This window comes from Dipodomys spectabilis, unplaced genomic scaffold (assembly GCF_019054845.1).
Source record: "Dipodomys spectabilis isolate Male_0828 unplaced genomic scaffold, ASM1905484v1 ptg000127l, whole genome shotgun sequence".
NCBI lineage: Eukaryota > Metazoa > Chordata > Mammalia > Rodentia > Heteromyidae > Dipodomys > Dipodomys spectabilis.
Window position 1 is genome coordinate 1,662,511 of NW_024870804.1, and position 25,323 is coordinate 1,687,833.

A 25,323-nucleotide genomic window follows, 5' to 3' on the forward strand; every position below is an offset into this window, starting at 1 on the left:
GGGTGATATATGAGGATCTAGCTTTAGTTTTCTACAAGTAGTTAACCAATTTTGCCAGCACCATTTACTGAAGAGGCTGTCTTTCTTCCATTCTATTCTTTTAGCTCCCTTATCGACGATTAGATGGCTATAGGTCTGTAGGTTCATTTCTGGGTTTTCAATTCTATTCCATTTGTCCTGAGGTCTGTTCTTATGCCAATACCAAGCTGTTTTGATGACTATGGCTTTATAGTAGAATTTGAAATTTGGTATTGATATTCTTCCAGCAGTGTTCTTTCCGTTGAGGAGCGTTTTTGCTATTCGGGGTCTTTTATTGTTCCATATGAATTTTTGGATTGCCTCTTCTATTTCCTTGAAGAATGAGGTTGGAATTTTGATAGGTATTGCATTGAATTTGTAGTTAGCCTTGGGAAGTATTGCCATTTTCACGATGTTAATCTTTCCAATCCAGGAGCATGGGAGGTTTTGCCATTTTTTTTAATTTTTATTTTATTTTTTTTTTATTGTAAAGCTACTATACAGAGGGTTACAGTTACATGAGTGAGGTAATGAGTACACTTCCTCTTGAACATTGTTACCCCCTCCATTGTTTTCCCCCTACCATCCCCTCCCTCCCTCCCTTCCCCGAGGTTCTTTTTTTTTTTTTTTTTGATTGTGATTAAATGATTACATAATTTCAAAGTCACAAGTTCATTCTAACTTCCCTGGAGCAAATTGTCTACCACAGTCTGTAATATATAACAGTGTTCACATGTTATATACCATATTTGTGATCAGCAGCATGGGGATATTTAGTAGTGGTTCAACCAGATGAGCGGGAGTTCTTTATTTCTTAAGTCCTGTTAGTTTTGTCGTATCACCTAACCTTTTGGATTTAGCATCCACTTATCAGGGAGACCATGTACCGTTTGTCTCTTCGTTCTTGGCTTACCTCGCTCAACATGATTCCTTCTAGCTCCATCCATTTCCCTGCAAATGCCATTATTTTGTCATTTCTAATGGCTGCATAATATTCCATTGTGTATAGATACCACAATTTTTGGATCCATTCATCTGTGGTGGGGCATCTAGGTTGTTTCCATATCCTAGCTATTGCGAACAGTGCTGCTATAAACATGGAGGTGCACGTGTCCTTGTATATTGGTTCCTGTTGTTCAGGGTAGATGCCTAGAAGTGGTATGACTGGGTCGTAAGGGAGGTCAATCTTTAGCTTTCTAAGGACCCTCCAGACTGCTTTCCAAAGTGGTTGTATAAGTGTACATTCCCACCAGCAGTGTAATAGGGTTCCTCTTTCTCCACATCCCCTCCAGCATTTGTCGTTGGCTGATTTGTGGATGTGGGACATTCTGACTGGGGTAAGGTGGTATCTCAGGGTTGTCTTTATTTGCATTTCCTTCACCACCAGGGATGATGAACATTTCCTCATGTGTTTCTTTGCCATTTTTATTTCTTCATTTGAGAAGTCCCTCTTTAGTTCCCTTGCCCATTTAGTAATTGGTTTGTTAGGTTTGGGAGGGATTAGTTTCTTGAGTTCCCTGTATATACAGGATGTTAACCCCTTGTCTGATATATTGCTGGTAAATATTTTTTCCCAATTAGTTGGTTGTCTTTCTAGCTTAGTTGCGATAGATTTAGCTGTGCAGAAGCTTTTTATTTTAAGGTAGTCCCATTTGTCGAGTCTCTCTCCAACTTGTTGTTACCCTGGGACTCTGTTCAGGAAGTTCCTTCCTGTGCCTATTAGTTCAAGTGTCTCTCCTACTCTGTCCTGCAGTAGTTTCAGAGATTCAGGTTTAATGTTAAGGTCTTTAATCCATTTTGAGTTGATGTTGGTGCATGGTGATAGGCTGGGGTCCACTTTTAGTTTTCTGCATGTGGGTTTTGCCAATTTTTAAGTTCTGTGTTGATTTCCTTTTTCAAGATTTTAAAGTTTTCATCATAGAGGTCCTTCACTTCTTTGGTTAAGTTAATTCCTAGGTATTTTATTTTTTGTGGGGCTATTACAAATGGAGTTGCTTTCCTAATTTCAGCCACACTTTTCTCATTGTTGGCATACAGAAAGGCCATTGATTTTTGGGGGTTATTTTTATACCCTGCTACTTTGCCAAAGTTTTGAATCAGCTTGAGTAATTTGGGAGTGGAGTCTATGGGATTCTTTAAATACAAGATCATGTCGTCTGCAAAGAGGGAGAGTTTTATTTCTTCTTTCCCTATTTGGATCCCCTTTATGTCTGCATCTTGTCTTATTGCTGTAGGGTGGAGCATTTCTTCATGTGTTTATTGGCCATTCTTATTTCCTCTACAGAGAAGTCTCTCTTTAAGTCTTTAGCCCATTTGTTAATCGGGCAGTTGTTTCTTTGAGGAATTTTTGTTGGGGGATTTAGTTTTTTGCATTCCAATTATATTTGAGATATGAGACCCTTGTCTGTTGTATGGCTAGTGAAGATCTTCTCCCAGTCTGTGGGCTTTCTGTTGATCTTGTTAGCTATGTCCTTTGCCTTGCAGAAAGCTTTGCAGTTTCATGCAATCCATTTGTCCAACCTTTCTTTGATTTGTTGTGCTTCTGGATCTGTATTAAGAAAATTTCAGCCTGTGCCAAGGAGCCCTAGAGTTTCTCCTATTCCTTCCTGTAATGTTTTCATGGAGTCTGCTTTGACTCCGAGGTCTTTGATCAATTTGGAGTTGATTCTGGTGCAGGATGATATACATGGATCTGGTTTTAGTTTTCTAAAGTGTTTAACCAATTTGCCAGCACCACTTACTGAAAAGGCTGTCTTTCTTTCTATTTCTTTAGTTCCCTTGTCAAATATTAGGTGACTATAGGTCTGTGGGTTCATTTCTGGGTCTTCAGTCTTATTCCATTGGTCCTCAGGTCTGTTCTAGTGCCAGTACCAAGCTGTTTTGATTACTATGGCTTTATAGTAGAGTTTGAAATTTGGTATTGATATTCCTCCAGCGCTGTTCTTTCTACTAAGGATTGTTTTTGCTATCCGGGGTCTTTTATTGTTCCATATGAATTTTTAGATTGCTTCTTCTATTTCATTGAAAAATGAGGTTAGAATGTTGATAGGTATAGCATTGAATTTGTAGATAGCCTTTGACAGTATTGCTATTTTCACGATGTCCCAATCCAGGAGCATGGGAGGTTTTTCCACTTGCTTAGTTCTGCTTTAATTCCCTTTTTCAGGGTTTTAAAGTTTTCATCATACAGGTCCTTCACCTCTTTTGTTAACTCCTAAGTATTTTATTTTTTGTGGGGCTATTACAAAAGGGTGCTTTCCTAATTTCATCGGCACTCTTCTCATTATTGGCATACAGGAAAGCCATTGCAAATCTAATATTCTAACAATGTAAGTCTTCACAACATATTGAGAAAAGAGCTCATAGTCATTTGATTTCCTGATGTTTCTCTCTTAATAAGTGATCATTGAAAATTGAAGTGTTAGCTTGTGGCTCACACCTGTAATCCTAGCTACACACCTGTAATCCTAAAATATGAGGATCACAGTTTAAAGCCAGCCTGGGCAGGAAAGTCTGTGAGACTTTTCACTCCAATTAACTATATATATATAAAAAAAAGCAGGGAGAGGTAGGATACTAGCCTTCAAAACAAAAGCTCAGGGACAGCACCAGGCCTTTAATTCAAGCCCCAGGACCCCCCCAAAAATTCTTTGGTGGATATAGATACAGAATAAGATATATTTATTTGTACCAGGATTTGGAATTTTAATCTATTCATCCATGTTTCTATATTCATCTATCCCTTTATGGAACATGTGCAACTGCTTACAATTTTCCTCCCTCAGCCTGAATTCTAGGATTACAAGCATGTGCTGCCATACCTGGCTGTGGTCATATCTTTTTTTTTGGGGGGGGGGGGGGTATGGGGCCTGAACTCTGGGCCTGGGCACTCTCCCTTAGCTCTTCAGCTCAACGCTAGCGTTCTACCACTTGAGCCACAGCACCACTTCCGGCTTTTTTCTTTTTGCTTATGTGGTGCTGAGGAATCGAACCCAGGGCCTCAGGCATGCAAGGCAAGCGCTCTACCACTGAGCCACCTTCTCAGCCCCTGTGGTCATATCTTGATTAGAGAAACAAGCAAAACAAAAACAAAACAAAACAAGCCAGCATAGTGTCCATTCTGCTGTTCTATGGTGTTTTTCTGAGATCTTTTCTCTATGGTTTTAGTGGCACCACCAATTTCTATTTGTTTGTGCAAATAACAGAAGCAGAAATTTTGAGAGTTCTGAACTTTTCATATGCAAAGTAAGTACACAGAAATCCCGCTAACAGTGGCTATCCTATCTATCTACCTATCACTTGCTACATGGTCCCTGCCTCTTAACAGTACCATAACATCCCTTCTTAGTGTAGATATACTTACTGTCTGTCTCCCTGAATTAGAATGTAACATCCAGGATAGGAGACCTATGTCTTGTTCTCTACCATTTTGTAGGCATTTACAAAAGTATTTATTATAAACTTTAACATTTTATTAAATATTTTAAATTTTATAGATATTTTAAATGAATTAGTGAACAAATAAATGAATCCACTGTATCTATAATTAACTATGACACCACTTCAGAGAAATGCCACAAGGATATATATATATATATATATATATATATAATATGTGTGTGTGTGTGTGTGTATGTATGTGTGTGAGTTGTGGGGCCTGAACTCAGCTCAAGGCTAGTGCTCTACCACTTGAGCCACAGCGCCACTTCTGGCTTTTTCTGCTTATGTGGTACTAAGGAATTGAACCTAGGGCCTCATGCATACAAGGCAAGCACTCTACCACTGAACCATCTTCCCAGCTAGAAGGCTTTTAAATGTAAAGTAACTGTTTGCCCCTGGAAAAAATTTAATACTTAATTTAGGTAGGAAGTAGTTTTTTATAGGTAAGATTGATTACTATTAGCAGGTTCCTTTAAAGATATGATATGAATTATGTAAGGGCAGAAATGATCAACAGAAATGTTCTTAAGTGCTCTTGTGCATAAAAGACTGGCAGTAAGCTTCCTGTAAGGGTAGCATTCAATTACATAAAGTGTCACAGCTTATAGTAGGATAATTCTTATCCCTAGATGGAACATTTCTAAGAAATAATCATAGAATAAAGCTTCATAAAAACTGCTGCATTGCTCTGATTAGAAAGAAAAGATAGGGACCAGGCATGGTGGCTCATACCTGTGATCCTAGCTACTCAGGAGGCAAAACAGACTAAGGAATATCGCCTTTAAGTGTGAGGCCCTGAGTTTGTGCTTCAGTAAGAAAAAAAGTAAAGAAAAAAAAGAGAAAAGTAAATGAAACAAAACAAAAAGAAAAAAAAGAGTGAAGCTGAGCCAATCCCAAAACCATTTTGGGCTAGGCGCCAGTGGCTTATGTCTATAATCCTAACCACTCAGGAAGCTGAGGTCTGAAGCTCATGGTTCAAAGCCAGCTGGAGTAGTAACATCTGTGAGATTCTTATCTCTAAAAGACCACCAAAAAGCTGGAAGTGGAGGTGTGGCTCAAGTGATACAGGTGCCAACCTTGAATGAAAAAGCTAAGGGAAGACACTTTAGTCCCAATCCAAGCTCTAGACCAGGAAATCAGGAAGAAGAATCAGAAAGGAGGATGGAGGAGGGGGAAAGAGGAGGAGGGGGAGGGGGACAAGAAAAAGGAGGGGGTGGAAGAAGGGGAGGAAGAAGAAAAAGAAGGTGAAAGAGTAAGAGAAGAAAAAGAGGAGCAGGAGGAGGAGGAGGAGGAGGAGGAGGAGGAGGAGCTATTCTGAAGAACTTTGTGTTCTTGTCTTATTTGGTACCTGAAGAGAAACTAATTCTTCCTAAAGTGAAAAATTGAGCCAATGTCAAGAGTCCATGAATGGCAAGCATGTGTTTCTCAGTCCTACTTGCCTGCACCATCACTTGGGAAGAATAAAAACCATTGTGATGCAAATGCTTCAATTCTTCTCTTGAGGGTATGGAACAAAGAGTGGTAGATCTCAGAAGATTAGACAAACAGACTCTTGAATAAAATGCCATCTTAAAAAAAAGATAGTGTTTTCTCAATAGCTAAAAATTGAGTTCTATTTAAACTCTATACATGCTTTAACTTGTTTAATCCTCAAATAACCCTATAAAGAAAGGAATATTATTACTCCCATTTTACAGATAGAAAATGGGTCATAGAGGTATAGTAGCTTCTCAAAGCAGGTTTACAACTATCAGACTTGAGGAAAGTCAAGTTCATTATTACCTCACAGTGTAATCTATAGCAAGCCAGAGAAGGATGAAAAAAAATAAAGATGCATGTGCCAACCATTTTCTTTCTGGGAAAACCCCAAACAATCATGTACACTATAAGAGTCATTGGACTGAAGTGGCAAGTGTCTAGCTTCTGTGTCAGGCTGTAGCATTGAATCCTTACCTGCCACTTGCTACTTAGGTAATCTTGGGCAAGTTACCCACAGCTTTTATATTTAGGAGTTTTTCTGTTATGTTTTGAATGAGTTAAAATGTGAAAAACACTTAAAATAGTATCTGAGATTCAAGTACTCAATAAGTGTTGTGTAATTGTGTGTGTGTGTGTGTGTGTGTGTGTGTGTGTGTGTGTGTGTGTGTATGTGTGAGTGTATGCGTGTGCATGTGCTGATGCTGGGGCCTGACCTCAGGTCTTGGGCACCGTCTTTGAGCTTATTTGACTCAAGGCTAGTGCTTTACCACCTGAGAGCCACAGCACCACTTCCAATTTCTCTGAGTAGTTTGTTGAAGGTAAGAGTTTCACAGTCTTTCCTTCCCTGGCTGGCTTTGAACCATGATACTCAGATCTCAGTCTCCCGAGTAGCTATGATTATAGGCATGCACCACCAGCACTCAGTAATTACTTTTTAATTATAATATTCTTCAAGCCCAATGGATGGTCTTCAAATACAGGATAATTATTCAATTGAATACTCTTTTGTGTTAAGGAAAAAGGATTGCAGATTTTGAGACCTCTTGAGAGGCAAAACCAGAATAACAGAAGACAGATGTCTTCTATTCTGAAAAATACAGAAAGTACGTACACTATCTACACTATGCTAAACAGCATAAGGAAAACCTGACTTTTAAATATTGTTTATTTTATACTCTTTTAGGAACAATTTTAATCCCAGGAACCCCTCAACTGACCCAGAAAGACATCCTCTACAGACTGCAATCTTCAAAAGCAAAGTGCATTATTACCAATGATGTTTTAGCCCCACTAGTAGATGCTGTTGCCCCTAAGTGTGAACATCTCCACTGCAAGCTAATGGTGTCCAAGCACTCCAGAGATGGGTGGGGGAACATCAAGGAGATGATGAAGTGAGTAGCCTTAACTACAGAGCAGCTTCCTTAAAAGAAAGGCCAGGTGCCAGCGGCTCACGCCTGTCATCCTAGCTATTCTAGTGGCTGAGATCTGAGGATCATGGTTCAAAGCCAGCCTGGACAGAAAATCCATGAGACTCATATCTCCAATTAACCACCAGAAACCAGAAGTGGCACTCTGACTCAAGTGGTGAAGCACTAGCTATGAAATGAAGAGCTCAGGGACAGTGCCCAGGCCCAGAGTTCAAGCCACATGACTGACAAAAAAAAAGGCAATAGAAACTACTCAACCCAGTAGTAATCAGAACAATTGGTGATTACTGCAGCATTAACAGTGCTAAGCTCTGAGGCAGGAAGAGGTTGAAAGTGTTTTTTATATGTTGGTATCCTCAGGAAGCAATCCCTGAGATGAAGTGAAAGAAGCTTATTAAAGGGTTCTCTTGAGGCTGGGAAGGTAGCTCAGTGGTAGAGTGCTTGCCTTGCATGCATGAGGCCCTTGGTTCAATTCCTCAGCAACACATAAGCAGAAAAAGCCAGAAGTGGTGCTGTGGCTCAAGTGGTAGAGCATTAGCCTTGAGCTGAAGAGCTGAGGGACAGCATACAGGCTGTCCCAGAATTCAGGACCCACCACTGACAAAAAGAAAAAAAAAAAAAAAAAGAGTTCTCTTAGAATCAATACCTGTGAAGGAAAGCGAGGAAGATGAGATTGGGCAAAGAGAGAAATGTATCTGCAATGTATTTCCCACAAAGCTCTCACCTCACCCCTGGGAACCTCTCGGTTTGGTTTGGACAATCCTCAAAGCAGTTCTGAGCTAAAGCAAGCAATTATGTCCTCTATACATTCACCTTGACCAGTTATTAGATATGGGTATTAGATATTAGATATGGGTAACCCTGAAAAGAGACTTCTCTCAGGTAACCTCTAAAGAAGGCTCCCAGTACCTGGGGACATTAAGTCCTTCATTCCTACAGAGGAATCAAGGAGGGATCTAAGAAGGGCATCAACCACAAAGTCATTATCTTTGAAAAAAGCTGGGAAAAAATGATCACAATCAGACCTGTGACCACAACCAGACTTGTACTAGGTTTAAATAAAAACAACATCTAAAGTACATGGTGAAATTCCAAATCCTACTAAGGGTTACTTCTAGGAGTCATTTGGAACTCTTGCCAGTTCCTAGCACTAACCTGGCAGCAAACTGCCTTCCTACAATGAGCCTCTTACCTTTCCTAAAGAGTTTGAGAGCCAGCTTGTAACTATGGACTTGTTCCTACCTCCTCTATAATAGTTAAAATTTATATAGCACTGATTATTTTTCCAGAAACTGTTCCAAGCATTTCAGATATATTTAAATGAGATTATGGGGTAGGTATTATAATTATATTTTGGGATTCAAGTGACTGGGGACTAATGCATTAAATTAAAAATTCCAAGTAGATGATTTCTCAAATCCTTTCAGTGGGCACACTTGATGGCAGTGTTTAACATGCAGACTCATTACAGATTTTCCTTTACAGACATGCCAGTGATAATCATACCTGTGTAAGAACAAAACACAATGAGATGATGGCCATTTTCTTTACCAGCGGAACAACTGGACTTCCTAAAATGATTGGACATACCCATAGCAGTTTTGGTTTAGGATTATCTGTAAATGGAAGGTATTTTCACAGTACTGAATCAAAACTGGCTTTTTAAATTTGTTTTCTTACAAATTTAATATTTTCTTACAAATTCAATATTTGTACATTTGTACATTCAAGTTTGTACATTTAAATTCACATGCACATTTATGTATGTCAAATTCCTACAAATTTAACCAATTTCTATATTGAGACTATTATTTGTTTTTCCAAGGTTCTGGCTGGATTTGACACCCTCAGATGTGATGTGGAATACCTCAGATACAGGCTGGGCAAAGTCTGCATGGAGTAGTGTTTTTTCTCCATGGATCCAAGGAGCATGTGTATTTGCACACCATTTGCCCCGTTTTGAGTCAACTTCTATCTTACAAGTAAGAAAGAGCACAATAGGTCCATATTTAGAAATGTAATAGTAGTATCACTGATAGGACTGATGAATAAGGTAACTTGCAGAGATCACAGTAGACATCATGATTTAAGAAATGTCATAACTTGTAAATCGATAAGCCTGAAAAGATAAGCAGTGTGAGTTCATGTACACTAAAGTAAATAAATAATGATTCCATCATGCTGGGCCTATCATAGACATTCAAACACTTATTAAGGCATAGTGAGGCCAAGCGTTTGCTTTTCTTAATTTCAGACACTCTCTGAGTTTCCCATCACAGTCTTCTGTTCAGCACCAACTGCATACCGAATGCTTGTACAGAATGATATGACAAGGTAAGATTAAACTGGTATATAAGTGCTAACTGGTGAGAGAGAAAAGGAAGAGGAAGGGCTGGGAAGGTGGCTCAGTGGTAGAGCGCTTGTCTTGCATGCATGAGGCCCTGGGTTCGATTCCTCAGCACCACATAAGCAAAAAGAAAAAAGCCGGAAGTGGCGCTGTGGCTCAAGTGGTAGAGAGTTAGCCTTGAGCTGAAGAGCTGAAGGACAGCACCCAGGCCCAGAGTTCAGGCCCCATGACAGGACCCCCCAAAAAAACAAAAAAAGAAAAAAAAAAGAAAAGGAAGAGGAAGCTGGAAAACAAAAGGCCTTTCTGCCTAAAAGCAGGGGAACTTCAGACTAATGTGTGTGTGTGTGCGCGCGCGCGCGCGCGTGTGTGTGTGTGTGTGTGTGTGTGTGTGTGTGTGTGTGTGTGTATGGTTTGATAGTCCTTTCCTTTTCATCCTGCTCCTTCTTGTTGACATTCTACAAATGATAAGTTCTGTAACTAGGGAGGCTTCCACAAAGGAAAGAAAAGGGAGGCTGAGCTATGTCTGTAGCTCTGAGCCCATTATTATGTGATCTTTTATTTAAAGAATGTAAAGATTTACCCCCAAATTCATATCTGATAAACATGTTTGGCAATGTAGCAGGATAGAGAATCAACATATCAAAAAATCAGAAGCTTTTCTGGATAATAATAGTGAACAGGCTGAGAAAGAAATCAGGAAATCCACACCTCAGACTGCTCAAGACAGTAGCAAAGGGTGTAAGATACACCTCAGATTGTTCAAAAAAGTAGCAGAAGGTGTGAGTATGTTTTGAAATTGCTGTACATACAGCAATCAAAGTCTTTAATGGTTGGATACCGGACACCGGACACCGGTGGCTCACGCCTGTAATCCTAGCTACTCAGGAGGCTGAGATCTGAGGATCATGCTTCAAAGCCAGTCCAAACTCCATGAGACTTTTATCTCCAATATACCACTCAGAAAACCAAAAGTGGTGCTGTGGCTCAAGTGGTAGAGCGCTTGCCTTGAGCTGAAGAGCTGAGGGACAGCACCCAGGCCCAGAGTTCAAGCCCCACGATCGACCTCCCTCCCCCCCACCAAAAGTCTTTTAATGGTTACTTTTTAACATGTAAAACTGTATTTTGCTGCATCCTACTGTCTTCAAACTAGCCAAGTGTGAGCAGATTGTGATTCTGAGCTTGGCCAATTTGAGCAGAGGGGCAGGGCTTGCAGCATTAGGGATAAACAGGGATCCGTCTACATGCTTTGCGTGCTTGCTTGCAAGATTTTTGGCTAATGGTATACTCTTTGGCGAAAGTAAATAATTGCCTTGCCAGAAAAATAAATCAGGAAATCAACTACACTCACAATAGCCTCACAATAGTCTAGGCATTTACTTAGGAGTAAACTTAACAGAGATAAAAGCCATAAAACTTTGAAGAAGAAAATTGAAGACACCAGAAAAGGAAAAGACTTCTTTGCTCATGGACTGAAAGAATTATTAAGAAAATGGTTATGATACCCAAAGTAATCTACCGATTTAATCCAATTCCCATCAAGATCACAATTCTTCATAGAAATAGAAAATTTAGTCCTAAAATTCCTATTAAAGCACAAATGACCCTAAATAGCCAAAAAAAAAAAAAAAATCTTGAGAAAACAAAACAAAAACATGAGTTTTGGAGGTATCCCCATGCATGAGCAACAGAGCAGAAAGGAACATCTGAATAGAATACAACAGAAAAGAATAGGATACCCAGAAATAAATACAAACAGCACCAACAATCTTATATTTTGACAAAGAAGCCCAAAATATATATTGAAGAGAAGATAACCTAAGGGAAACTGGAATCCTATCTCTTATCCTATACTAATATAAATTCAATGTGGATAAAGGATATTAATGTAACAATCTTTGGAACTACTACAGGAAACAATAGGGAAAACATTGGAACATACTGGCATAGGCAGCAACTTTGCTTTTTGTCAGTTGTGGGGCTTGAACTCTGGATCTGGGTGCTGTCCCTCAGCTCTTCAGCTCAAGGCTAGTGCTCTACCACTTGAGCCACTGAGCCACTTCTGGCTTTCTGGTGGTTAATTGGAGATAAGAGTTTCATGGACTTTCCTGCTGGGGCTGGCTTTGAGCCACAATCCTTAGATCTCAACCTCCTGAGTAGCTAGGACTACAAGTGTAATCCATCAGCGTCCTTTAAGGCAGCAACTTTCTGAATAGAACTAGAGTATCTCTAAGAGCAAGGACTGACAAATAGGACTGCATCAAAAAGTTTCTGTGCTGCAAAGGGAATAGTCACTAAACTGAAGAGACAGCAAACAGACTGGAAGAAAATTTTGCCAGCTGTATATCTGACAGAGAGCAAAATATTTACAAAGAGGTAAAACTAAAAGAAGAAAAAATGAAAATCCCAAAGAATCAAATAAATATGCAAATGTACTGAACAGATAATTCATGAAATAAATACAAATGTCCAATAAATACATAAAGAAATGATTAATAGCCCTGGCTGTTAAAAAATGCATCAAAATCAAAATGGCACTGAGATGAAATTCTCCAGTCAGAATGATCATTATTAAGGACACAAGTAACAACATATGCTGGTTAGGATGCTGTTATATATTATGTGATAATATATAATATATAATTATATACTAAATATATAATTATACTATAATCACATATAATGTACACAATATAATATATATAATTATATAATTTATATATGTTTGTAATTATAGGCTTCAAACCATGATCCCCAGATCTCAGACTCCTGAGTAGCTAGGATTACAGGAGTGAGCCACCTATTATCAGAAAGCATATACTTTTTTTCTTTTTTTTGGTTGGTCATGGGGCTTGAACTCTGGACCTGGGCACTGTCCCTAAGCTCTTCAACTCAAGGCTAGTGCTCTACCACTTGAGCCACAGCACCACTTCTGGTTTTCTGGTGGTTAATTGGAGATGAGAGTCTCACGGACTTTCCTGCCCAGCTGGCTTTGAATGGCGATCTTCAGATCTCAGCCTCCTGTGTAGCTAGGATTACAGATATGAGCCACCAGTGCCCAGCAGCATATACTTTTAAAAATGAATGATCAGAAAGTAAAACAGGTCCTGTCTGAGACCTGTGTGGATAAGAATGAGAAGGAGAAAACGCCAACAGAGGGTAAAGAAAGGAGAATGTGGTTAAAACGCTAAAACGCTTCATGTACACATGTGAAAATGAAACAATGAATTAAGATTGGTTTGAGGAGGTGAGAGTATGATGGAGAGAGTTGCAAGGAGTTAGACTGATCAAGTATATTGTACCCTTAAATTGACTGTCAAAATGAACCCCCCTGTACAAATAACAGGTGCTAGTAAAAACTGGAGAGATAAGAAAGTTCTTAATCTTTTGGGTGATGGAAGTTATCTGAACTGTGACAATAAAGAAGTTGCTCCTATTTAGAATCTTATCCCAGCAAATAGAAAAAAAGAATACATGCTTTAAAAATTATTGATTCCATTTGTATGCATTGATTGTTCATCTGAAAAGAAAGAACAATTCACTGCACCCACAACTTCAGGCTTATAAATAAATGTAAGGGAAATTTTAACTGTTTATTTAAAATGTTATTGTTGTATACCTTCCCTAAGGATGACATGGCTTTACAACCCAAAACAAAAAGCAAAACTGGTATAATTTTATACTAGAATTATGTTTATTTGGTATGAACAACACTTCTAATTTCTAATTCTTCCCATTTTTTTTCTCTTAATCTTAAATGTGTTATCTCTTGTCTGAGAAGCTACAAATTCAAAAGCTTACAGCATTGTGTGAGTGCAGGAGAGCCAATCAATCCTGAAGTGACAGAACAATGGAAAAGCCGGACAGGCCTGGACATCTATAATGGATATGGACAAACAGAAACGGTACTTGACCTTCCTGAAAAGATAAGACTAGACGGTTGGGTTAGATAAGTAAAAATCAAAATGTCTATTATGTCTTAGAATGTTTGAAGGATAAGGGAGTAAGTGATGTGGTTAGGAATCAGATTTTCTTTTTTTAAAGTAAAACCTGTGAGAAACTAGTTAGTAGCTAAGATTACAGATGTGAGCCATTGGTACCCAGCTTCACAATATTTTCTTTTTGAGGGGTTGGATTTTGGAGTCTTTATTGGAGTGCTAGTGGTCTGTAGGTGGCTAATTACAAAGACTTGCAGCCTCAAACAGAGCTTAAGCCAAGCTTTTAAAAACAGCAGGCACATGTTGGGTAGAGACCAAGCCTCAGCAAGGCATATACATAAACACAGCCCAAAGAGCAGAGCTCCCTTGGGGATAAAGTAGAGCTGTGGCTCAGAAGTGATAGAGCACTAACCTTGAGCAAAAAGAGCTCAGGGACAGCACCCCTGAGTTCAAGTCCCACGATCCACAATATGAAATACTAATGAATTTGTGTCAAGAGCAATAATCGGGGCTGTCACAAAGTGGAAAACTGGCTGAGCATCTTGTTTCCTTAAACACTCAATTCTTAAGGAGTTGGTAAGCAACTTTAAAGGGGATTTTCCAAGAGCTCTTAGGAATTCTATAGGCAACGAATGAAGTAAGAACAAAGTTGTTATTTTGTACCAGAGGGAGGGATAAGACAGTGAAAATAAAGAAAAGGTTGAAATTTTTTTATGGTGTATCTTTCTGTAATGTTTCAATTTATAAACCCTGAGAATTATTACCTGGGCAAAAATTCCAAAAAATTAAAAGCAAAAACAAATTATTTAAAAACAATGAGCACAACAACTATCATAGGAATACAAGTACAAATATTAATATACTCATTGTTTTCATAATAATGGATAGTTTAGCAATTATGAATTTATTCTCTCAAAAATTTTATTATATACACTTGTAAGTTATTGTCAATCTCTATACTCCATGAAAAAAGAGAGACTTAATTTTGGTTTTGGTTCATAGTAAGTTCTTAAAGCAAATATTTGTACAATGAATGTATGATAATATACGATAATGTTATCTTATTTTTCTTCTTCATAACTAGGTGCTAATCTGTGGAAATTTTAAGGGAATGAAAATTAAGCCTGGCTCAATGGGAAAGGCTTCTCCTGCTTTTGATGTTAAGGTTGGTACACACACTTTCTAGTTTTAATGAAATTCCCTATAAGTGATGCTAATTTTTCTTATGTCTATGTTGTTTTAAAAGATATTACCAAAATGTGATTAGCATTCAATGGTGGAATTTCAGCAACATTTTATTCTTCTTTCACATTTTGGTAATGTGCACTCAATAATACTTTATGCAGTAAGAAAAGTAAATAATTTCTCTTACGAATTGAAGTATACTTAAAACATTTTTAAAGATTGCATTCTTATATGGCAATAAAATACATAAAGTTAAAAATTTAAGGTGTATCATTGAAGTAAAATCCCCTTTAAATAAATTGTTCTATTCTCTTGTAGATTATAGATGAAAATGGCAATGCTCTACCTCCTGGAAAAGAAGGCGATATTGGGCTTCAAGTTCTACCTAACCGACCACTTGGTCTTTTTACTCATTATGTAGTAAGATATTTATCTTTAAAAAACATCTCTAGTTTTCTATTTCTTAAAAGTGCTTGATGCTTGTCCTTATTTCTCACAAAGCAAACCTAGGCTAGGGATTTGTCCCTTTCTTTTTTTTTTTATTGTGAAAATACTGTACAGTGGGGTTACAATTACATGGGCAAGATAATGAGTACATTTCTTATCAAGCATTGTAGCCTCCTCCTTTGTTTCCCCTTCCCATCCCTTCCCATCCTCCCCACGCCCCCTTGTCCCTTTCTTTAGAGATTCATGGCCTTGAGTGTAGTAATCTTCCAGAAAGGGAACTGAAAAAACATTCAATTGCTTTCTAAAGATCACACTGGTCTAGTATGTTAGAAAACCAAAAAGGTGAAAAGAGGAAACACGAAAAAGGCAATTACATTTATGTCTTCAGTGTCCTGTTTTTGTTTTTTTTGGTCAGTTATGGGGCTTGAACTCGGGGCCTGGAGCTATCCTTGCTCAAGGCTAGTGCTCTACCACTTGAGCCTCAGCACCACTTCCGGCTTTTTCCGTGTATGTGGTGCTGAGGAATCGAACCCAGGGCCTCATGCATGCAAGGTAAGCGCTCTACCACTGAGCCACCTTCCCAGCCTCAAGTGTCCATTTTCTATTGCTCTGTTTTGGTTGTTGTGGTTTAGTTGTCTCAAAGTTTTAACAACATATAGCCGGGGCTGACCTCAGTCTCACTGTCCTTATCTCAGCCTCCTAGATGCGGAGATGTAGGTATCACTATAGCTTTCTGCTCGCCAGTATTCCTCTTAACTATTAAGCCTCACCCACCCTTCTCCCACACAGCTGATTAGTGTTCTTCCCTCCTCCGGAGGAACTGGAGAAATAGACTTGGATTAACTGAATTCCTGTTACTAGAGGCTTCTGCTTCCTTAAAGTCTGTTGAACATATTTTTATCTCTAATAATGGTTTACAGATTAGAACAAACTTTTTTTGGTCGGTCATGGGGCTTGAACTCTGGGCTTGGGTGCAGTCTCAGTGCTCTACCACTTAAGCCACAGTACCACTTCCAATTTTCTGGTGGTTAATTGGGGATAAGAGTCTCACAGACTTTCCTGCTCAGGCTGGCTTTGAACTACCACCCTCAGATCTCAGTCTCCTGCCTCGCTAGGATTATAGGCATGATCCACTGGTGCCTGGCAAAGCAAACCTTTTATCACTATAGTAAAGGATCCAGGTCCAGGTTCTGCTTACTGGTTTATATAAAGTAACAATCCTTCTTTCCTTTTCCCTCTTATGCTAGAATTATAGTGTTAGCAAAATGAGCTCCCTTACCATAGCTTAGTACGTGCCTTCTCCTCTTCACAGCTTAGCATGCTGCTTTCCTAGGCAACACTAGGCCCACTTAGTAAAGGCAGTAAATAATCAACCTCCCCTTTACCTTAGGATGGCACTTCTCTGGGGCAGCTATCACCACATAAGTCAATAAGAACCCCTTAGAGTGACCTTCAGGTCTGGGCAGCTGCAGGGGCCCTTATCTACTATTTGGACAGCATCTATGAATCCTAGTTTGCCATGATGAAGTCCCTGGCCCTCATGTCCATCACACCAGGGTCTTGCCTCAGTCTCTAGACCCTCCTGAACTTCTTTGGTTATATAGGGCATCCCAGACAACAGCCAGCACTACTTCTCACCTCTCGCTTGTGAGGGGTCTTGCTGGCCCCTTTCCCAGCAATAAATGTTTTCTTTGTTCTCTGTACCTAGATATCTGCGTGGTTTTCTGGCAAAGTCCAAATAATCTAACATATAGATCAATTCTTTTGGTATAAAACAAAACAAATTTTTTTTCTCTTTGAATTATTATGTATTGTTGCTTTCTTTTAACTGTGAATATTCACTTCTTTCTTTTCCTAATACTATGAGGTATTATTCAGCAATTCAATATTATTTAATTAGCCAACTGCTGGAGTTCTGAGTTCCCGTACCATTTATCTTGTGATCTAGCTAAGAAAATTCTCAACTAGTGTGCCTAGTCTTTTTTCTTTTATTTTTGGTCAGTTGTGGGTCTTGAACTCTGGGTCTGAGCACTGTCCCTTCGTTCTTCAGCTCAAAGCTAGCACTCTACCACTTAAGCGCCACTTCCAGTTTTCTGGTAGTTAACTGGAGATAAGAGTCTCATGGATTTTCCTTCCCTGGGCTGGCTTTGAACTGTGATCCTCAGCCTCCTAAGTAGCTAGGATTACAGGCATGAGCCAACAGCATCTGGCCACACTTTACTTTTTTACCTTTCTTATATTGTACTAGCTCCATGTTGGAATTTTATCCTTATTTCACACTCTGGCTCCTCTTCATTCTAAGCCTTCTTAAAAAAGTCCAACTCTTTTTCTTTGAATAGTTAAAGTTTTAACATATTAAAGCAGTCATATCCATGATAATGCTACTTGTTTTACAGGATAATCCTTCAAAGACAGCTTCAACTATACGAGGCAATTTCTATATAACTGGAGACAGAGGGTATATGGATGAAGATGGATATTTCTGGTTTGTTGCAAGATCAGATGATATCATATTATCCTCAGGGTAATTTTCTTTACTGCCTCTGTGAACTAATCAGTGGCATTACAGAATGAACCTAACTTAGCCTTATAAATTCCTGTTGACATGTGCTTTCCCAGTTACCGAATTGGGCCATATGAAGTAGAAAGTGTCTTGATGGAGCATCCTTCCGTTGCCGAGTCAGCTGTTGTCAGTAGCCCAGACCCTGTCAGAGGAGAGGTAAAATAACTGATTCATCTTAACCTTCTGTTTTATTGGCAATTTAATATATACTTTCAATTAGGAATTCACAAGCGGGGCACTGGTGACTCACACCTATAATCTTACCTACTCAAGAGGCAGGGATCTGAGAATCATAGTTCAGAGCCAGCTCGGGCAGACAAATATGAGAGACTCCAATCTCCAATTAACCAGAAAAAAGCTAGAAAGTAGGTATGACTCAAGTGGTAAAGTGTCAGTCATGACCAAACAAGCTGAGCAAGAGCACACTGAGACTGGAGTTCAAGCTCTGGTATTAGCACAAAAATAAATAAAAATAAAAATACACAAAAGAGGACTTTATTGAAACAAAATCACACAAATGTTTCATTTATTAAATATGCAAGTCAGATAAAAATCACTTACTAAATGACGTCAGATAGAAATATGTTCACCAGAAAGAAGGGCTATAGGATAAGGTAGAAAAAAAGCATGCTAGAAAAAAATTTAAATCCTTTCTAACAAGGGCTGGGGCAAAAAATGGAATGGATGCCAATTATCCAGGTTCACTCTAGATGGCAGCTGGATGGAGTAGTTAATCCAAGTCTGGAAGCCAGTGATGGCCTTGGTATTGCTGAGGAGGAAGGGCTGACATCAGATGTCAGGAGTGGGAGCAATATCAGTGACAAGAATGGAGACAACCATGAGAAAGCAAATGAATACAACACTTCAGAAAATGAGCAAAGAACAAGACAGGGGATCTAAAACTCACTCTTCTTAGAGCTGATCACATGGTAGTTATGCTTAAAGTTGCCATTGCCATTCTTCAGGTACCTTTTACCAGGTCAAACTCCTTTCCTGGGTTTTACCAATGTATCTCCAACATAACTCCAAGGTTTGTCTGGAATCACACTGTCTTCCCACAGTATTTTGTCAATACATCTTCCTTCTAATATTGACCAAAGTTTTATAGATGACATGGTTGTTAGCACATGTCCAGAATTTTCTGTATCATATAATCAAGTTCCTTATCCCAAATCCTAGGTAGAGGGCTTGAAAAAGTAGCAGATATAAGAAAGATTTATTAAGTATTCAATCTCAGGGATTGGATAAGTTTAATTAATTAATTAATTTTATTTTTTGGTGCAGGTACTGGGGCTTAAACTCAGAGCCTGGGGGCTTAGCTTTTTAGCTCAAAGCTAGTGTTCTACCACTTAAACAAAAGCTCCACTTCCAGCTTCTGGTTAATTGGAGACAGAGTCTCATGGACTTTCCTCTACAGGCTGGCTTGGAACTGTGATCTTCATCTTCAGTCTCCTCAATAGCCAAGATTATAGGTATGAGCCACTAGCACAGGCCCAAAATTGTTTTGTACATTGAATAATGACTGGTGTTTGCTAGTTTGGAAAGTTATTAGTATGAAAACTCCTATTCACTGTAAAAGGCAATATTCCAGGTAAATGAGAGCAAGAAACAGACCACTAATTAAATTTTAAGATTTTATTTTTTTGAGTCCATCATGGGGCTTGAACTCTGGGCCTGGGCATTGTCCCTGAGCTCTTCAGCTCAAGGCTAGTGCTCTACCATTTGAGCCACAATGTCACGTCCAGTTTTCTGATGATTAATTAGAAGTTAGAGTCTCACAGACTTTCTTGCCTGGGCTGGCTTTGAACCATGATTCTCAAATCTCAGCCTCCTGAGTAGCTAGGATTACAGGCATGAGCCATAGGTGCCCAGCTTAATATTTAGTTTTTTTCTCTGTTATATTATCCAAATGGTGCTTAAAATATAATTAATATACTTTAATAATACCTTAACATAATACGGCTATAAATTTTCAGCCAATTTTTATTTTATTTTTTTTTAAGAATTTCATGTTTATTTTGCTTTGAAAAAATTACTTTATCTACTTACATATGTTTTCAATTTTTAAAAAAATGTGTAGTTTCGGGCTGGGAATATAGCTTAATGGCAGAATGCTTTCTAGCATGCATGAAGCCCTGAGTTTGATTCCTTAGTACCACGTAAACAAAAAATAAATAAATAAATAAAAATAAATTAAAAAAGTGTAGTTTCTATACATGACTTTTTTGTTGTTGTTGCTGATCCAGGGCCTAGGAGACTGTCCCTGAGGTTTTTGATCAAGGCTAGTGAGTGCTGAACCACTTGAGCCACAGCTCTACATCTGGATTTTGTTGTTCTTGTTTTGGTGCTTAATTGGAGATAAAAAGTCTTTTCGTTCCTGCCCTAGCAGGAAATAATGATCCTCAGATATCAGCCTCTTCAGTGGCTAAGATTACAGGAGAGAACTACTGGTATCCAGCTTCTATACATGATATTTTAAGGACAATGTTTCACTATGTAGCTCAAGCTGGGCTAATCAGGATCCTCTTGCCATGGCCAACCAGGTGCTAGGATTAAATAAGTATAGCACCACACTGGCAATATAAGCCAGAAAGTTCTTTAAAACTTTCCAGTAGGGGGGCTGGGAAGGTGGCTCAGTGGTAGAGTGCTTGCCTCACATGCATGAGGCCCTAGGTTCGATTCCTCAGCCCTACATAAGCAGAAAAAGCGGAAGTGACGCTGTGGCTCAAGTGGTAGAAAGCCAGCCTTGAGCTGAAGAGCTGAGGGACAGTGCTCAGACCCAGAGGTCAAGCCCCACAACCAACAAAAACAACAACAACAAAAAAACAAAAACTTTCCAGTAGGGATGAAGGTATAGGTGCGTTTTTTTGTTATTTCCTAAAATATTGTTATTTCTTAAAACAATACTTAGATTTTAAACGTTATTTTAATACTATATGTTGAGATTACTAGATCCTTAAATTTACTGGACCACACACCTCTAAGAATTTGAAAAAAGCTCTAGTTAAAAATATATGACCAGTTGGGCTGGGAAGGTGGCTCAGTGGAAGAGTACTTGCCTTGTATGCATGAGGCCCTGGGTTCAATTCCTCAGCACCACATAAGCAAAAAGAAAAAAAGCCGGAAGTGGCACTGTGGCTCAAGTGGTAGAGCGCTAGCCTTGAGCTGAAGAGCTGAGGGACAGTGCCCAGGCCCAGAGTTCAGGCCCCACGACCGGAACCCCCCCCCCCCCCAAAAAAAAAAATATGACTAGCAATCACTTGTTATATGGCTAGGGTAACTGAAGGGACTTATCTAATTTTAATTTAATTTAAATAACCACATGTTGCTTGTGTGTGGCTATATATTGAATGTCAGGGTCAGAGGCTCTTCTCAGAAAATCTGAGGTTTTTGTACAGAACTTCAGAGAAATTTCAAAGCCTCATGTATGGATTTTTAGTTAAAAAAAAAAAAAAGCAGGGTGCTGGTGGTTGGTTTACATCTGTAATCCTAACTACTCAGGATGCTGAGATCCGGAAGACCACAGTTTAGAGCTAGCCTGGACAGAAAAGTCTGAAAGATTACATCTCTCAAACACCATCAGAAAGCTGGCTGGAGATGTAGCTCATGTGGTAGAGCAAGCCAAACAGCACAAGGTCTTCAGTTCCAACCCAAGTTCTGACAGGAAAAAAAGGAAAAACTCAAAATCCCTAACTCCTTATACTTTTTACTGCTATATCTACAAACTACTATTTTGATGACTTATTACGTGCCAGGTATTACTCTAAGGCATTTATTTAATCCTCATAACTTCTTTTAGAGAAAAGAAACTAAGACCTTGCTCAAAATTATGCAGTAAACTGTGATTTGAGTACAAGTTGTCCTTTAATCATAAGGCTTGGGTTTTTTTGTTTGTTTGTTTTGTTTTTGTTTTTTGTCAGTCATGGAGCTTGAACTCTGGACCTGGGCACTGTCCTTCAGCTCTTCAGCTCAAGGCCAGCACTCTACCACTTAAACCACAGCACCTACTTCCGGCTTTTTCTGTTTATGTGGTGCTGAGGAATTGAAGCCAGGGCTTCATGCATGCAAGGCAAGCACTTTAGCACTGAGCCACTTTCCCAGCCCCAGCTAGGTTGTTTTCCTTAGTAACTTTTTATAGTGTTTTAGAAAGGTAAGGCAGACTTTATTTATAATATAGATGTCATCAACATGTGAAACTGATTACAAAATTTAAAAAATGTTTTTGAACAATTCCTTTATAGCAATGATCATTTTATTTTTAATTTAGTCTTGCCATCACTGAGGCTTGAACTAAAGGGGGGGGCAAACTTCTAATAAAAAGTTTGGCAGTAATAAAACTACCCACTGCTATTTGAACTGAGGGCATTGTTCTTGCTAAGTTCTTGCTATGTTCTAGTGCTTGAGTTAAGCCCTTCCCCTACACCTCCCCACCCCCCACACCTTTTTTTTTTGCCAGTCCCAGGGCTTGAACTCAAGAGCCTGGACACTGTCCCTGAGTTTCTTTTGCTCAAGGCTAGCTTGCTACTACTTGAGCCACAGAGCCACTTCAGTTTTTTTCTGCTTATGTGATACTGAAGAACCAAACCCAGGGCTTCACGCATGCTAGGTAAGCACTTTACCACTGAGCCACATTCCCTGTGCTGCCCCTAGCCCTTTTTGCTCCCAATTTTGAAGTTATTATTCAGTTAAGGTCTTGTGTTTTTGCCTGAGTATGGTCTCAGAATGAAATCTTCCTTTCTATAGCCCCCTGAATAATTGGAATGTCAGGCGTGAACCACAATGACTGGTTTATTGAGATGGAATCTAACTAACCTTTTTCTTAGGCTGATCTCAAATCACAATTTTCCTAATTTCCAACTCCCAACTAGCTGATATTACGGTGTGAGTCACTGTACCCAACAAGGATAGATTTTTAATTGGGTTAAAAATGTTTAGAAACTCACGGAGTATTAAATAGATTTAAATGTTTATAAAATGTCAATAATGAATTGGATAATAAATTCATACATAAACACACGTGGTTGCACAACTGCTCATGGCAATATATTAATTAGGAATGTTCAAAGGGTTTTTAAAATAAAGACAAAAATGAGTACTCGCTCAAAATGTTATAAAACTGCTCACTGATTTTTTTTCCCATCTCAACAGTTGTGTGTGAAAATTTTAAAATCACCTCTTTCTCATCAAATGGTGAAAATTATTAAATAATTTGTAATCAAGTTTTACTTCTGGATTAAGTTGCAAGAGAATTGGAGCTGCACACTTGATCTATGAATTTCCTAAGATTTTAGTTTTCTTTTTCTTTTTTTTATGTCGGTTGTAGGGCTGGGCTTGGGCGCTGTCCCTCAGCTCTTCAGCTCAAGGCCAGCGCTCCACCACTTGAGCCACAGCGCCACTTCCGTTTTTTTTTCTAGTGGTTTATTGGAGATAGGAATCTCACAGTCTCTCCTGCCCAGGCTGGCTTTGAACTTTGATCCTCAGATTTCAGCCTCCTGAGTAGCTAGGATTACAGGCATGAACCAACAGCACCCAGTACCATTTCTATTCTTGCTCCTCAGGACCATGAGCCAGAGGAATAACAAAATAGCTAATGAAAAATTAACAGCCTCCTATAATGTATGCATGGGGCATGCATTGTGGTTCATAGCTGTAATCCTAGCTACTCAGAATATTGTGAGGTCTGATGTTCAAGGCCAGCCCAGAAAGTTCATGCTTGTAATTCCAGCTATGCTAGTGGCTATAGGAAGGATTTTGGATTCAGGCTGGCAACAGGCAAAAACATATGAGACTAGAGTCTATCTGAAAAATAACTAAAACAAAAATGGCTCATAGTAAAGCAACTGCCTAGCAACCATGACAGACCTAATTCAAATCCCAGTAGCACCTGTGGGGGGTAGAGGGAGAGCATTCATATTCTTAGTGAACTGACTACCTTCAACAAAAATATGACAAATCAAGTGTGACTACTGTTTATGAAGACAATGCTGTGAATACAGTCCTAGACAAAACAGGTCAGAAAGCTGATTTCAGAGCTGGGCACTGGTAGCTCAGGCATATAATCCTAGCTACTCACTCAGAAGGCTGAGATCTGAGGAGAATCAGTTCAAAGCCAACCTGGGTAGAAAAATCCAAGATTCTTTTCTCCAATAAACCAGCAAAAAAGTCAAAAGTGGATGCATGCCAGCCATAAGTGTAAAAAGCAAAGCAAGAACTCAAAGCCCTCTCCTATGCAGAAGCTAAATCTAAAACATACCTGGACACAAATTATACAGGACTCTAGGCATTCACACAGGGAGATCAGAGGATAGTTTTAGAAGCACACAAAGATGCAATGCCTATGTGCAACTGATTACATAAAATATTTATCACTGGGTGTTGGTGGTTCATGCCTGTAATCCTAGCTACTCAGAAGGCTAAGATCAGTGGCACTGTAGCTCAAGTGGTAGAGCGCTCGCCTTGAGCTGAGGGACAGCGCCCAGGCCCAGAGTTCAAGCCCCACGACCGACAAAAATAAATAAATAAATAAATAAAAAATAAAAGTAGGTACTCAGAAGGCTAAGATCTGAGGATCACAGTTCAAAGCCAGAGCCTGGACAGGAAAGCCCATGAGACTCTGATCTAATTAATCACAGAAAAAGTTGAGGTACTATGGCTCAATTGTTAGCCTTGAGCAAAAAGCAGCTCAGGACAGTGCCCAAGCCCCAAGTTCAAGCCCCAGGACTGGAAAATAAAATAAAATAAAAATGAACTCCATGAAATGGAAACAAGTTTTTTTCTGTACTGCTGTTCTTTCCTTTTTGTATTGTTTATCTGTCTTTGGGAAGGTAAGGCAGGGCACAGAAATGGAGGGACAAAAGGTGAACAAATGCAGCTGTAGTAATCACTAGACATTATGTTGAAAATGAACTATACAACTTTTGAGTGGGGATGAGAGGGAAAAACTGGGAGAAAGCGAGGGAAGGGGTGACATTTTGCAAAAAGAACTGTACTCTTTACCTGACTTATGTAACTGTAACCCCCCTGCACACCACCTTTATAACAATAAAAAGGCTGGTAATATGGCTTAATGGTAGAGTGCTTGCCTAGCATACATGAAGCTCTAGGTTCAATTCCTCAGTACCACATAAACAGAAAAAGCTCGAAGTTGCACTGTGGCTCAAGTGCTACAGTGCTAACCTGCAGCAAAAGAAATCAGGGACAGAGCCCAGGCCCTGAGTTCAAGCCCTAGGACTAACATGTGTTTGTGCAAACAAGCAACACTCTCTCCCTCTACATACCAGATTTCATCTGGGTACTGGTGATTCAGGCATATATAGTCCTAGCTACTCAAGAGGTTGAGATCCAGAGGGCTACAGTTCAAGGCCAGCCTGGGTAGAATAGTTAGAGACTCATCTCCAAAACAATCAACAAAAAGCTAGGATAGAGGGGTGGCTCAAGTGGTGGTAGAGTGCCAGCTATGAACAAGCAAGTCAAGTGAGTGTA

General features: G+C 39.2%; 1 protein-coding gene across 3 annotated transcripts in view; it reads left to right on the plus strand.

The window, feature by feature from the left end:
• The window catches only part of Acsm3 (acyl-CoA synthetase medium chain family member 3), a 38,961-nt gene that overhangs the window by 12,065 nt on the left and 1,573 nt on the right, over positions 1–25,323 (plus strand). For all 3 annotated transcript variants that reach the window (XM_042689781.1, XM_042689780.1, XM_042689782.1), the window contains exons 4-12: positions 7,121–7,328; positions 8,850–8,993; positions 9,190–9,346; positions 9,619–9,698; positions 13,490–13,613; positions 14,731–14,811; positions 15,150–15,251; positions 17,675–17,802; positions 17,898–17,997. In XM_042689781.1, coding sequence (XP_042545715.1) covers positions 7,121–7,328; positions 8,850–8,993; positions 9,190–9,346; positions 9,619–9,698; positions 13,490–13,613; positions 14,731–14,811; positions 15,150–15,251; positions 17,675–17,802; positions 17,898–17,997 — 1,124 coding nt within the window. The remainder of the gene's footprint in view (positions 1–7,120; positions 7,329–8,849; positions 8,994–9,189; positions 9,347–9,618; positions 9,699–13,489; positions 13,614–14,730; positions 14,812–15,149; positions 15,252–17,674; positions 17,803–17,897; positions 17,998–25,323) is intronic.